The sequence below is a fragment of the Zonotrichia leucophrys genome, chromosome 10, assembly GCF_028769735.1.
Source record: "Zonotrichia leucophrys gambelii isolate GWCS_2022_RI chromosome 10, RI_Zleu_2.0, whole genome shotgun sequence".
NCBI lineage: Eukaryota > Metazoa > Chordata > Aves > Passeriformes > Passerellidae > Zonotrichia > Zonotrichia leucophrys.
The window spans coordinates 2,400,662-2,413,357 of record NC_088180.1 but is presented as its reverse complement, the minus strand read 5'-3'; the positions used below and the strand labels follow the sequence as shown (position 1 = coordinate 2,413,357).

The 12,696-nt window shown below is 45.4% G+C and overlaps 1 protein-coding gene across 8 annotated transcripts in view; it reads left to right on the top strand.

Annotated features, from left to right (window-relative positions):
• The window catches only part of MYO9A (myosin IXA), a 181,011-nt gene that overhangs the window by 82,740 nt on the left and 85,575 nt on the right, over window positions 1–12,696 (top strand). For all 8 annotated transcript variants that reach the window (XM_064721969.1, XM_064721971.1, XM_064721966.1 and 5 more), the window contains 2 exons: window positions 70–196; window positions 7,756–7,845. In XM_064721969.1, the coding sequence (XP_064578039.1) occupies window positions 70–196; window positions 7,756–7,845 (217 nt within the window). The remainder of the gene's footprint in view (window positions 1–69; window positions 197–7,755; window positions 7,846–12,696) is intronic.

Sequence of the window (12,696 nt, the reverse complement as noted above, 5' to 3'; positions counted from 1 at the left end):
TTGGGGGTAAAATTTGCTTCTTCATTCACTTTATGAAAAACGGAGTGAAAATGAATTGTCTCTGTTTAGGATTTTCTCTCTGCTGTCGGCCATCCTGCACCTGGGGAACATCCGGTACAAAAAGAAAACCTACAGGGATGACTCCATCGATATCTGCAACCCTGAAATCCTTCCTGTGGTGTCAGAGCTGCTGGAGGTAAGGCTCTGCTTTCCCCCCTGGAATTTCACACCAAGCAAGCCACCTCTGATTCAGCACACAAAACGTGCACAGTTTATTTCCAGTTTCACCAAAGAGTAAGTTCTTGTGTGTTTCCATTCTTATGGGCTGTTCATGTTTGCCAGGGAAAAGGTACAGGATCATTTTTAATGAGGTTTTTCATTGAGGGTTTTTGCCCCTACTCTTCAGCTTCAGGTTTCATTGACTGAAAATCCAGTTTCTGTGATGAAATGTGAAAAGTTGCAGAGTGTAGATGCAAAGTAATCCTGCTGTCCAACACAGCAGGGTCTTCAATTGCCAGCCTTCAGCTGGTGCTCCTCAAATCTGTTCCAAGGTCTGTCTGAGGAACTCGAGCAGTTGTACAACCACAACCCCATGTTTTGTCCTGTGCTGGTGAAGGAGATCTGAGCTCCCTCACTGTGCTTTTTGTCTGTTATTACTGCCAGATTCCACCAGGGAATCTGCAGGCCCATCTCACCCCTCTAGTCCCTATTTATGGGCCTGTTCTGGAGCTCTTTGGTGCATCTGTTGATTATGGGTTTGTTGGTCTCCACCTGACTGGGTTTGTCGGTCTCCACCTGTTGTTGGGAGATCTGCTCTGTCAGCCCAAGCAGGTTTTGAAGCTCTGGTACTTCTTTTCATCAGAAAAGTCTTGAATGAGCCAATTTTGCTCAGCCTTCAGGAGCTGAGCTCAAAAACCTCCTGACATGGATTGAGGTGGCCAGAACCTCCCCTTGCTGTCTCACTGCACTTGAAATGCTCTAAACCTCTTGCAACTGAACTGTTTTTCATCTAGTTGGTTATAGCAACAATTATCTTTACCCTTTTGTTCTCCCTGGATGGTCTGGAAGGTGAATTTGTGCTGATTTTATGCTGGAATCAGAAGGCAACTTGTCCTTTTGTGTTACACATGGTGCTCTTCCCATTCATTCCATTAAATAACTGTTGTGTTATCTCCCTACCTACAGAACTTGGGAATTGTCTCTCTGGGATTTTCATAGCACTTCATTAATACTTTGAATTTAGGGAGGGTAAAGCTTCTGTAAAATATGGTTTGAGCAGCTGGATGCTCTTTGCATCTTGGCCTTGGAGATTGCAGAAATAAACAGAAGGAAAATATAAGTGGGGAGGAGAATGTGGTTGATTTTACCCTGTTAAATGTGGCCAAGTCAGTTAAGTAATTGTTTTTTAAAAAAGTTTTGAGTAAGAGAGTGACTTAGAGAGCTGAAAAAGTTCCAGGCTTTGGGTCTTTGCCTTTGCAAACAAACCCTTTTGCAACATCTGCATGTGGGGAGGTCGTGGGGTGGATTTTACACATGATTATGTGAAATGAGGCATTGGCTGAGCCACGTCAATCCAGCAGGGCCTTAATGCCATGGGCTGGAACAGCACCCCCAGGTAGTGTCAACAAGATGTAAAAATCAATAAATATATGTATTTTTCACCATTTGGAAAAAAAAACCCAACAAACCTAACCACTAAGATCTGATGTATCTGAGCAAATACTAATTTGCTCAGATTTCTATTCATTGTGGTAATTCTTTTTGCAAATTAAATGACCATCTAGAACATAAAAAGCTTGTTAATTAGATTGGGACAATGCTTGCTGCATGGAGGTTGATCTGATGAAATGCATCACTGAGTTGGGTAAGTGGTGTTGTTTGTCCCTTAAGTTGCATTTTGGTGATAACTGATCCACGGAACTGGAAGCATTTGCTGCCTCCAAGTGTAAACCTTTCAACAGACCCACTGAAATCAGCTGAAAAAAAGCCAATAATCTCATTTTAAGACTTGATTTATCTCCATGAAATGCCACATTTCTGTTTGCAGGCCTCAACAGATGTTGTTGCTTATTCAGGTTTGACCCAAAGGAAGAACCAAAGGGTTCAAACAGATGAAGCATCATTACAAAGAGCAGCCACCACTCCTTATTCATTACAGCTCTCCACATTAAGTGCAATGAGTTTTATTCAACCAGAGATTTAAAATACTGGTTAAAATATTTGACACTTTGTATTTTGTCTCATTTGGGTAATTATTTTTATTACATTCTTCTTTTTTTGTGGTCACTGAACAGTTTTGCTTTTCCCATTGTTGCTGAAATTATGAATTGGCTTGAAAAAGTTGTTAATCCCTTCTCCAGACCTTGGCATTAGACACTAATAAGTGAAAAATCATCTCAGAATAAAAGTAATAGGAGTTGACAGAGAGCTGAGCTTCCTTTCCTGTGCTCACTGGCTGTTTGGTGGGACCATGCAGAGCACAGCAAAGGGATGGAGGAAACTGTGATCTGATACTTCCTTATCCTGGGGGAACTTCTGGGTTGATCTTTGTACTCAGATGACTCATTGGATTTGTTCAGTGAAGGATTTGACACAGAAAAGAGAAGGAAAACTCCAACTGGAGCTGGGTTGGCCATCTGTGAGAGCAGCCAAGAGGAGAGGCAGAGGTGCTCCAGCCTGGCCTCCAAGGGCAGGAGGGGAACCACCAGCCTGGCTGAAATTAAAAACTCAGGCAAAATTAGGGTTTGCTCCTGTGGGATCTCAGCACCTCAGGACTGAGGTGTCACCGAGACCACCCTTGGGGGGCTCGGGAGTCCTGGAATGTTGCCAGAAGTGTCTGGGGCTGGACTTTGATCCTACACAGGAGACGACACCTGTATGAGGATAGGAGGGTTTCACCGGGGTGAATGGTGAAGGGATTAGTTAATTAGAGAGTGAAACACAGGGTTTAGGATTTCTGTACAGGGGGTTTAGAGAAGTAAGATGGAGGAATTGGGGCGTGTCCTGTCCTTCTTCTTCTTCTTCTTCTTCTCCATCTTCTGTGGTGATGGTGGCACTTTGGGATTGGTCATTACTAAAAGTGCACTGGGCAATAAGGGTGAAGGTATTGGGGAAAAATGATAAATATTGTACACGTAGCTTTGGGTATAAAGATAGGTGACCGCCCGGAGGGCAGGGAGTGTGCTCATGGCTGGCTGCTGAGCAGAGCTCTGTCGGGCCGAGAGAAAATCTTTTAGATAAACAATTAATAAACATAAAAACCGAAAGAAGAACTGAAGCCTCTTCTTGTCCTTTGATACGCGGGCTGCCCCAAGGCCACCCCGGGCCTTTCCAGGCCCTTCAAACAGCCGAAAACCGGACATGCTCCCACTGCAAAGGGGAATCTGGCCCAAATTCTCGTGAGCTGGTTGGTTTGTGTTGGGACCTCTAATGATAACTGAGGAGTTTCCCTGCTGCACCAGTTAATGCAGCACCACTGCACAGCTGTCCTCCCTCTGTGTCATGAGATTTGTGGCCCTAGAAAATGAAGCTAATACTGAGATTTTTTTGAAGGAATCTGGGAGGAGATGATGATCTGCAATGGATTTGCTTTTTCTTAGATATCAACAACCCTATCCAATATGTTTTTGCTTTATTAAACCATCCAGAGCAGCATTTGTTGAAACTGCAATATAGGGTTTTGGCCAGACTCTGCAGATCATTGTTTCATTTACAGTAAAATCCCTGATTCCATTTTTTTTTTTTTTTCAGGAATAGACATAGTGTGTGGATTATGTGATGCTTTTGGCAGATTTTTCAGGGCCTTTGTTTAAACTGTGCTGAAATGCTGTGCTGGGGAGTGATGTCAAGGCTGCCTGATGGATCAAGCAGACGTGGAGTCCTGTGCAAGCACTGCAAATATCCCAGGGCCTGAGCAGAAATCACAGAGGGTTCTGTAAAACTGGGTAAAACCTTTGTGTTTCTGGGGGAAAAGCTTGGAAAAGCTCATTTGTGGGCTTATTAACAAAAATAATATATTAGAGATTATCTAGTTGACCTTAAAAGACACGTTTTGTTTTCCATTGGAACAGTAGGAACATTTTAATTATGTGTGCTTACTAAAATGGGAAATTATTTCCATGGATAAAGCATTGAAGAAAGAGATAAATTCTGTCTTTGCTCACTGGAGTAGTTTTGTATTCAGTTTTTAGGTTTAGGTAACCATTGCAATACTTAACCTCAATGCAAATAAAGGTAAATACAAGTGATCAAGTGACCTAAATAAGTTTTACCAGATCTCCCAGTGCACATTTTTGTTTGCAGCTAAAGTTGGCCTCTCCAGGAGATTTATGTGCTCAAGTTCTTCTTCCACTAAAAAATGGCCTTCAGCCTCCCAGAGGGATCCCACAGGCACTGGGGCTCCTCCTGTGATAAATGTCTTGGAAATTAATTGGGGAGGGGGTGAGGATTATGGAGCAGACAGTGCTTGCTTCCAGCTTTTTCTTCTGGATTTGTTTTTCAGATGATGTTTTGTAGAATCACAGAATGATTGGGGTTGGAAGTGACCTCCAAAGTTCATCTGCTCCAACATCCCTGCAATGAGCAGGGATATCATCGTTAGATGCAAAATTTTGAGCCAGAATTAGGGTCAGAAAACTTCAGAGAATCACAGAATATGCTGAGTTGGAAGGGATCCACAAATACCATCGAGTGTAACTTCACAGGCACAGGCCCTGCCCAGACACCCCAACAATCCCACCCTGTGCCTGAGAAATTGTCCAAGCTCTCCCTGAGCTGTGGCAGCCCTGGGGCTGTGACCATTCCCTGGGAGCCTGTTCTGTGCCCCACCACCCTCCTAACACAGCTCCAGCCATTCCCTCTATCCTTTCTAACTCTGGTTATTTGAAAGAAAGTCTGAGGAACAGGTTCATCTCTTTTCCAAGAAGAGCTGATAGAAATCTGAATTTATTTTCAGAGGCGTCTTTAGAGCGAGCGCTCAGCACTGGAATCCCTTTCTCAAATATGGAAGGAGAGACAAAACCTGGTGTTGTCTTGTTCTCCAGCTGGAAATGGTTCCTTTTCCTTCAGCTGCTCTAACACAATACCCCAGGATTGCTGGAGGAGCAGTCTCTGCCTGCCTTGGCTGCAGCCCAGCCCTTGCTGGCTCCGTGCTCCGCTGACATTCCCAGCTGTGGCACTGCTGGGCACCCCTCACTGCTCATGGAGCTGAGCCTTCCAGCCCTCTCTGGGCCCACTCCTGGCAACAAAGTCTGAAATCTGCATTTTGTCCCTGTAATTAAGATCTAAACTCCTGCAGGCCGTGTTTAAGAGGGGGAGCAGGCTGTGCCCTTTAGCACCAGGAAGCAAAAATCCATGAAATGTGACCCGAGAGTGAAACTCCTGGGGCACAAAGTAAAGGAATAAGTGGTGCTCTCCTCGTTGCTACTCTGCACCAAGGGGTGTTCCTATTTCAGTGTTTGACACCTACTGGAGGAGGAGGTGTAGGATGTGGGGAAGCTGTGAGTGCCTCCATGTCCTTAGTCATCAGCACGTGCTGAGTTTTTATTTAGGAAGCCCCAGTGGCTCCTCCCTGGCATCAGGAGTCAGCCACTTTCATGCTGTGACCTGGAGTGCAGATCAGGATGATTTGGTTGCCCCCGTGGTGCTCGTCAGAGGTGATGAAGGAATTGAGATCAAGCTCCACTGGGGGGTGATTGCAGAGAGGGGCCTGGGGAGATGCAGGGATTCCCATCCTTGCCAAGAGTGTTTTTGGACAAGATGATTTAATGGGATCTCCATGGGTCAGGAGAAGAAGGATGCACATCCACAGATTCCCTGAATCCAGAGAGCAGGGAGAGAAAGCACCAGAGTGACCATGAGATGGGGATGGTGAGGGATGGCGTGGGTAGTTGTTTAAATTGCTTAAAATCCCTGTGTTTGCTGACAAATCTGGGACTTGGAAGTGTTGATGTTGTTGAGGAATATTTCTTTGGACTGTTTTGATTAGGAACCATCTGACACCCCTCTGCCTTGTTGCCTTGGATAATTAAAAAAAGCCAGCATGCTGGCTGTGGGTTTGCAGCATCCTGAAGGGGGATAATGGATGGTGTGAAACTCACTTTTGTTCCAAGTTGTGCAGTTGAGGGAGAGCAGCTGATGGTCCCACTGTCAAGAGCTGCTGGAAGAGTGTCCACAGAGCTGAAAATTACAAAATCACATATTTTGGTGCATGTAGAGGAATAGAAACCAAATGTGGAATCTTGCTGTGGATCTCTGGATGAACCAGAAGATTATTTTTTTCCCTGCTTGATTTTGAAAAGTAAAATTGGATTGTAGGAACTGGGGGCTCCTGAGTAGTGCTGAGCACTAAAGAAATGAACCTTGAAGTGTCATTTCCAGTGATAGAGACCTTGCTGGCAGGTGACATCATATACAGGTGACCTGATGTATTCTGATTTCCACAGCAACAAGTTCTTGTTGCAGGAAGAATCAGTTATATGAAAACTCCCTGGGTTTTATCAGGGAGACTCCCATAACAGTAGTTTTGGCAGAAGGAGACTTTTGTACAGAAGGGCATCATTATTGCTGTGGTTTGTGAGATTCCTGACCTTTCACTGTCTTGTTTGCATTTCCTCTTCATACTAATTCCCGGATGAAACCCTTAAGTCAAAGTAGGTACATAGAATTGTTTTGGTTGGAAAAGACCTCTAAGATCATTGAGTTCAATTGATAAACCTCTATATTTCCCATTTTCCTTGTCAAATCATAAATGGTTTCCCTGTGATAAAAGTATGGCCTTGGATGGCTTCAGGAATGTGGATTTGGAGCAGTCAGAGATGTCCAGAGGAGGTTGGTGCCTGCATGGAGTCCTTCAGGTAGGAGAAGCAGCTTGTAGAGACTTCCATCCACAACCATTAATTCTGGGCTCCAAGATTCCCACCCAGCCTCATGATGTGTTTTTTGACTTGGAACTTTAGTGAGGATCAGTCAGTGACTCAAAGTCTTTAGGTCTAACTCATTTATTCTGGGAGAGAGGACACCTTCTGAATTCCTCAAAGTAAGAGGGTCTTGAAGCTGATTGGGGAAGTGGCTTTTCCCCAACAGCTGGAATTTGTCAGCACAGTTTTCCTCTTTGCTGAAGTGTTTGTGTTTGCACAACTGAGTTTTGTTCTGCAGACCTGATTAGAGACTGTCACCTCGCCAGGAGCTGGGGCTTTGGGGAGTAAACATCCAGTGCCAATAGCAGGGTAAATATCAGGTGCTTTTCCAGGGGTTTCTTCCTCCTTCTGACTCCTCCTCACCCTTAAAAGCACAAAAAAACCCTCCCCAACTTAGATATCCCTGAAACTGATGCCACTGCTTGGCTTATTCTAGAGTAATTTGTATGATTTCATCTTGACAGCGCTGGAAAGTTGAATTATTTTGCCAAGAGAAAGTGTGGGAGGGAGGAGCTGTACCGGGGATAAGGAAACCAATGGGAAATTGCTACAACTGGGATGCCTGAATGTAGAAAATCAGGTTCCTTTGAATACCCTGGTGTTAGGTTTCTGATGCTGGATTTATGTGCTGAGTTGGCTCCTCCCAATGGCATATTTTTACCCATTGAACTTAACTCTGCAAGGGCTGGCAAAAGTGTTGATGGGTTTTTTTAAATTAAATTTTGATATTTGAATGTGTTTACACTGAATTTTATTTTCAGTTTTGCATCTTTTAAACTTGATTTAAAATTTAAAAAGATCACTAGAATAATCATTAACATCTGTACTTTTGTTTTAGGTGAAAGAAGAGATGCTGTTCGAGGCCCTGGTGACCAGAAAGACAGTGACAGTGGGAGAGAAGCTGATCTTGCCATACAAATTGGCAGAGGTCAGTGCATGGTGTTTGTTATTAAAAGGCAAATCTTGGAATGGTTTTCAATGCTTTGAGATGCACACTCAGAGTTTCTTTCAGTTTTTATTTATTTATGTCAAAATAATGTAGGAGAAGCTAATGGGTGTCCTAATCTAGGAAATGATTGACTTTTCTTCTCTTCCATTCCTGGAAGGCAGGTTTGTGCTTTATTCTGATGGTTTGTAAGTGCTTTAATGACGTGTGGTTGTGTGAGAGTTGTCCAAAGCAGAGCTGTGCATTGCTGGGTGTGTGTGTGGGTGCAGGTGTTCATCTCCAGATGTCATTCCTTAAGCTGGAGAGCTGATTCCACAGCACAGTGCTGACCCAAGACTCCAGGAAATTCTTACATTTTTACTGCCTTCTTGAGTGCCTGTGTCAGTGTGGTTCTTGCATGGCAGGAGCTGCAGATATCCACAGGAGATTCCCAGTAGCTTTTCCTCAGACCCCTCAAAACCTGGGCCCTTGTGAGATGCTTTGGAGCAGCCACAAATCCATCAGCTTCTCTCAGACTCCAGTGTAGTTACATGGGATTTTCAGGAATTCTGAATTCTGTTCTGTGGCTGGTAAAGAGAAACAATTTTTTCCTCTTATATTCTTCAAAATACATGAGTTCTGTTCTGCTGAACTTTCTTGTATCCCCTAGATTAGGATCACTGAGCATCACACCACACTTGGTCCCTCCATTCCCTCTTGTTGTAGGGTTGTGTGAGAATTTACAGCACCTTGAAGAGCATCCTGAGCAGCTGTTTTGTCACAAATAACTAAACACATCATGTTGTCACTGAGGGTCTGCTGGAGATAGTTTGACTCCTTTTTCCAGAGAGAAAAAAAATATTTTCTCCCACTTTGAGGGTGGGAGTAACTGTTGAGTAACTGTTACTGATCTTTAATCTTTAGAAATGAAGCGTTGCCTTTGTGCAGAAGTGAAGTGTGCCCTAACAAAGGCCCACACAAGAGCTCTCTGGGTCTTTGTGATGGACATTTAATCAATGTGGTGTTTCTGCTTTTTTCCTTTATCTTGGGCACAGGCATTTAAAAAATGGCTAGAAAAGTTTAGAACTGAGCTCTAACTACCCTTCAGCTGGAGGGTCCTTAGAATATCATAGAGTGGGCTGGGTTGGAAGGGCCCCTAAAGATGATCTTGTTCCAGGCTCCTGCCATGGGCAGGGACACCTCCCACTATCCCAGGTTGCTCCAAGCCCCATCCAGCCTGGCAGAGAGCAAAAATCCCCCCCTTGTCCTGCTGCCCAGCATCTGCAGTGTATTGACACAGCTGGGAGCAGTCCTACCTTCTGCTGAGTTGGAACACACCTCTTTAGAACTAGAGTGGCTCAGCATGAGTTTCTCCAGTGCTTTCCCAAATGTTTTTGGTGATATGGCTGCTCCCAAATCCCAGGTGTCCCCTCAGAAAGGTTTATCACCAATATCAGTAGAAGAAAGGAAAGATCAGGGTGTGGGGGCTGTGGGGGAAGACGAAGGAGCCAGGCTGCTTTGGGAATGGTTGATGTGATCTCCATGACAAAATCATTTTGGGAGAAGCTGTGAATTGGGTTAAGATGGGCACCTCCTGTGCTTTTTGTTTACCTCCTTACATCATCAGCATCCTGACCTCCAAATTTTATCCAGCAGTGACCTCTCTCTGAGAGGAGGTTCACTGCTCACAGAGCAGAATTTGAGATGCTCCAACTTGAACCTCCCTGTGGTAAGAGGCCTTCTCCTGGTCATTCTCTGGCTCAGGGAGTAGGAGGAGTGACTTAAATTCAGATCTGTCTGAATCAGGAGGGAAGAATGGGATTCATTTGACATTTGGGACTTCACAAAGGCTGCTGATGTCTGATAATCCCCACTCATGACTCACTGGGCTCTTGGGAATCAACGGGCTGGTTATTCCTGTGTATTTAACAAAGGAGCATTATAGCTGGCTCCAAGGGATGGAGCCATTGAGGGTTTGAGGATTTGCAGACATGGGTCTCCCACCACGACCTCTGTAGCTCATGGGCAGCTGCCTTTCCTGATGGATACAGCAGCTATTTTATTCTTCAGATGCCTGTGGGTTTTTTCATAGCTTGGTACACTGAAATTTTCAGTGGGGTTTGTCTGGAAAAGACTCTGCTCCACAGGTTCTCACAGAAAGGATTGCATCATGTCATTTTGGCATGTCCTTGCTTCTTTACACCATCAAGAAGAGCAGGTGGGATCTACCAGTCTTCAGGCTGCAGGAGAGGTGGTAGATGCTACATCCCTGGAAGTGTCCAAGGCCAGGTTGGATGGGGTTTGCCCATGGTATGGGATGGATTGAGACCAGTTTAAAGTCCCTTCCAGCCCAAAGTGACTGGGATTCCACGCAAAAAGTTTGAGATTTAGGTTTGGGATGGGTTTTGAGCTTTGAGAGGTTCCCATGTGCATCTGCTCCATTCTGGAATGTTTCACTTTCTGTGCTCAGCACAGGGGCCAACATTTGCCCATCCCTTTCATCAGTGCTGGAGCATGTGGAGATGACAACTCTGTGCAGAAAGGCTTTTCATGGAAAGTGAGTGTGATCATTCCGTGATCCCAGCCTGGCTCCTGAGAGATTTGTGCCCTTTGGGTCCTGCTGTGACAACTGTCACCCCTTTAATAGTCTTGAATGGGCAGAGTTGGCCTGAAGGGATCCTTCCCTTTGGTATTTTGGAGGCTTCAGAGCTGAGACTGGAGTTTTATTTTCCAAGCTAAGCCTTTTCTCTTCCCCTTCCCTGAGCTGCAGCCCCAGAGCACATGGAGAAGCTGACTTAGTTGGATTTGCAGTGATGTCACATTCCTGGCTGGCTGCACGCTCCTGCCTTCTTGTGTGCTGATTGCAAACACAGTCCTGTGGTTTGGGGCTTTTTTTTTTTTTTTTTAGAAACAGTGGTTTGGACACTTGGCAGCTTGCTTGAAACATTCTCTTCCAGTTATGAATTGATACCAGACTGACTGCTCCTGGTTCTGTTCATCTCTGCAGTAATTTGGGTAAAACCACATCTTTTATTCTGGCCTGGTTTGGGTAGAAGGTACTGCAAAATGAGGACAACTTGTGGATGGACATCATGGAATCACAGATGGGTTTGAGTTAGGAGGGACCTTAAAGCTCATCTCATTCCACTCCCTGCCATGGGCAGGGATCCCTTCCACCATCCCAGCTTGCTCCAAGCACTGTCCAGCCTGGCCTGGAACACTTCCAGGGATGGGACAGCCACAGTTTGTCTGACCAACCTGTGCCGGGGCCTCACCACCCTCACAGGGATGAATTCCTTCCCAATATCCCATCCATCCCTGCCCTCTGGCAGTGGGAGCCATTCCCTGTGTCCTGTCCCTCCATGCCTTGTCCCCAGTCCCTCTCCAGCTCTCCTGGAGCCCCTTCAGGCCCTGGAAAGGGCTCTGAGCTCTCCCTGAAACCTTCTTTTCTCCCAGCAGTTGGAAGCCTGCAGTGCTGAAGGAGAAGCTGCAACTGGGAACCACCAGTAAATAAACTTCTGTTTATTCATATTGTGCTTCCTCTCTTAGGACTTCTTCTTGATGGCTTTGCCCCAGGAGTTGAGTTGGGCTTTTCCCTCAGGAATAATGTGCCATTTTAAAGTTAGGCAGAAATATTGATTTTGTCAACTCTGTGTTTTATTTAATAAATTCAAGACTTTTTGATTCTTGCCCACATTTTATTATTCCGCTGGATGATTTTGGAGGATCCAAGGACTGGATTCTAGTACCTAAAGGGAAAGGCTGCAGAGTGAGTTTTTACAAGGGCCTGGAGTAACAGGGCAAGGGGAAATGGCTTCACACTTAGAGGGCAGGGATGGATGGGATACTGGGAAGGAATTCCTGGCTGTGAGGGTGGTGAGGCCCTGGCACAGGGTGCCCAGAGCAGCTGTGGCTGCCCCATTCCTGGAAGGGTCCAAGGCCAGACTGGAAGTGCTTGGTCCAACCTCACCTAGTGAGAGGTGTCGCTGCCCATGGCAGGGGGTGGAATGGGATGGGCTTTAAAATCCCTCCCAACTCAAACAGTCTGGGAATCTTTGATCTAGATCAGGTATGGGGTTAAATGTAACACTGAAGTCCAGTGAGAAGGTGGGATTCCAGCAATTAAAATCAGGGTCTCCTGTGTGCCAGCAGTTGCTGGTCCCCTTGTCTTCAGCTGAGCAAGTTCTTCCCAGCAGAGAGAAGATTCCATTTTACTTTATTTTACCCAGGAGTGTTCAAGGTGTGTCACAGCAGCGCCTGCACGAGCAAGGCCATAGGTAGGAGCAAAGAAATAGTTGTGAGCAAATAAATAGTTGTGAGCTAAACACCAGGGTGGGATTCTAGGTGTCCCAGTGCCCATCCTTGGGGTGTTACAGGTTTATGGGATGAGCATGTGGTTTTTCAGGACCCCACAAAGCATAACGTGCTTTTCTCATAGTTCAGTAACTCATGGTTTATTGTTTAGAGGTTGTGTCTGACCATGCTATTAACATTCAGGTACACCCCCATGTCTGGAGCTACAGCTCTTTCTGAAATTAAGGAGAGGGCAGTCAAGGGGAGATGTGGTTTTGCAGGGAAAAATCAAGACTATTTTGTTTGGCCTCTCATGGCTGTGGCACTGTGCTTGATTTGGGACCCTGCAGGGGAGCTGCCATCCTCTCTGGCTGCACCTCTGGCAATCAACACCACCACAATCACAAATAATGCTTTACATCCATCTCTGGCAGCTGCCTCTTATCTCCTGAGCCACAGTGGCTCATCTGCCATGGAGCTGCCTCCTGGAACCATCCATTTTCCCTTTTATAGCACTGGATGGTGTTTTAATGCAGTGTTTGAAACAACTGCACAGTTTGG